Genomic DNA, 1592 nt, shown 5'->3' on the forward strand with positions numbered 1-1592 from the left:
TTACTTTTTCTGGGAGCTCTGAGCGCTGGTTTTCTTGGGCAGCAGCACGGCCTGGATATTAGGCAGCACCCCGCCCTGAGCGATGATCACCCCTCCCAGCAGCTTGTTGAGCTTCTCGTCGTTGCGGACGGCCAGCTGCAGGTGTCTGGGGATGATGCAGGTCTTCTTGTTGTCCCGGGCCGCGTTCCCGGCCAGCTCGAGGATTTCAGCGGTCAGATACTCGAGCACAGCAGCCAGATAGACCGGGGCTCCGGCACCCACACGCTCAGCATAGTTACCCTTTCTCAGGAGCCTGTGAACACGGCCCACCGGGAACTGCAGTCCAGCCCGGGAGGAGCGAGACTTGGCCTTGGCCCGAGCTTTCCCGCCGGTCTTTCCTCTTCCAGACATTTCCACAATCTCACAAATACTTTCACAAGGAATGAATAATTTCCTTAGCATTAATTGCACAGCGCAAGGCAGTCTGGATGGCCGAGCGGTTTAAGGCGCTGCGTTCAAGTGGCAGTCTCCACTGGAGGCGTGGGTTCCAATCCCACTTCTGACAAGTTGTGTTTTGACTGCACTGGAGGCGTTTGGGAGCAGCGATCAAAAGCAAAGAAAAAGCAGGAAAGAACAAGGACGAACAAAATAACCATGGACCCAAAGATATTGCAACAAAACATTCGAGCAAGAGGCAACTAAGAAAACAGCAGGGCACAGAAAAGATCAAAAATGTAACCTTTGTATCGGGGTGGAAGAAGTTGCCAATATCCTTAATGAATACTTTACTGTCTTCTCAAATGAGAGGGTGATGCAGATATTGTTATTAAGGAGGAGGAGTGTGAAGTATTGGACGTGATAACTTAAGGAGAGAGGAACTCTTAATGGGATGAGCATCCTTGAATGTGGATAAATCACCAGGACCAGATGAAATGTACCCCAGGCTGTTGAATGAAGCCAGGGAAGAAATGGTGGAAGGTCTGACCATCGTTTTCCAGAGGATTGGAGGTCTTGTAACGTTGCAATGAAAGCAAAATACGAGGCAGATCAAGCATGGCTGAGCCTTTAGAGTAGAGAAACAGGACTGAATTCCCTGAACCAGTGCTGCAGCTTTCCGAATAGAAGGAGCCTATACACACCTGATGGGTTCCACTTAAACAAAAGAGCTGGAGGTGTTGACGGTCAGAACAGATAAAATGTGGAGGAGTGTTTGAAGCAGATGCTGTGTGGTTACTGTAGTTGGACTATGGAGTTATTTCAAGGAGGTGATTCTGAATGTGATGGATCAACGTGGACCCTTCCAAGGCAAAGGTTCTAAGCTTCCCTGTGGTCCAGCCTGGTTGAATGGAACTGAAACAAACAAATCATCCAGAAGAGGTAAAGATATGTAAGGCCATGAAAGCACAGAATTCAGCTGGATGCAATACCAGATGGTATGGCAAGAGTGTAAAACAGCAACAGACTGGTGAATAAAACATTCCCATTGAATGAGACAAGAGAAAAGAAGGGTAATAATAGTGTCAGAGGTGAGTTGTGACACTATTCACATTCCACCTTGATCTGAACAGGACTGTTGAAGGGAGTGATTGAGAAGAATAGAGGAGAAATGAAAA

General features: G+C 47.9%; 1 protein-coding gene across 1 annotated transcript; it reads right to left on the reverse strand.

Moving 5' to 3' along the window:
- Nucleotides 1–390, reverse strand: LOC137364896 (histone H2A-like). Its single transcript, XM_068027791.1, has one exon. It carries the CDS (start codon nucleotides 388–390, stop codon nucleotides 1–3), a length of 390 nt encoding a protein of 129 aa, XP_067883892.1.
- Between the last annotated feature and the right edge of the window lie 1202 nt (nucleotides 391–1592).

The sequence above is a fragment of the Heterodontus francisci genome, unplaced genomic scaffold, assembly GCF_036365525.1.
Source record: "Heterodontus francisci isolate sHetFra1 unplaced genomic scaffold, sHetFra1.hap1 HAP1_SCAFFOLD_337, whole genome shotgun sequence".
NCBI lineage: Eukaryota > Metazoa > Chordata > Chondrichthyes > Heterodontiformes > Heterodontidae > Heterodontus > Heterodontus francisci.

What these genes read in the sequence shown, in the direction of transcription:
- LOC137364896 (XM_068027791.1), bottom strand. Translation starts at nt 390, where the DNA reads ATGTCTGGAAGAGGAAAGACCGGCGGGAAAGCTCGGGCCAAGGCCAAG.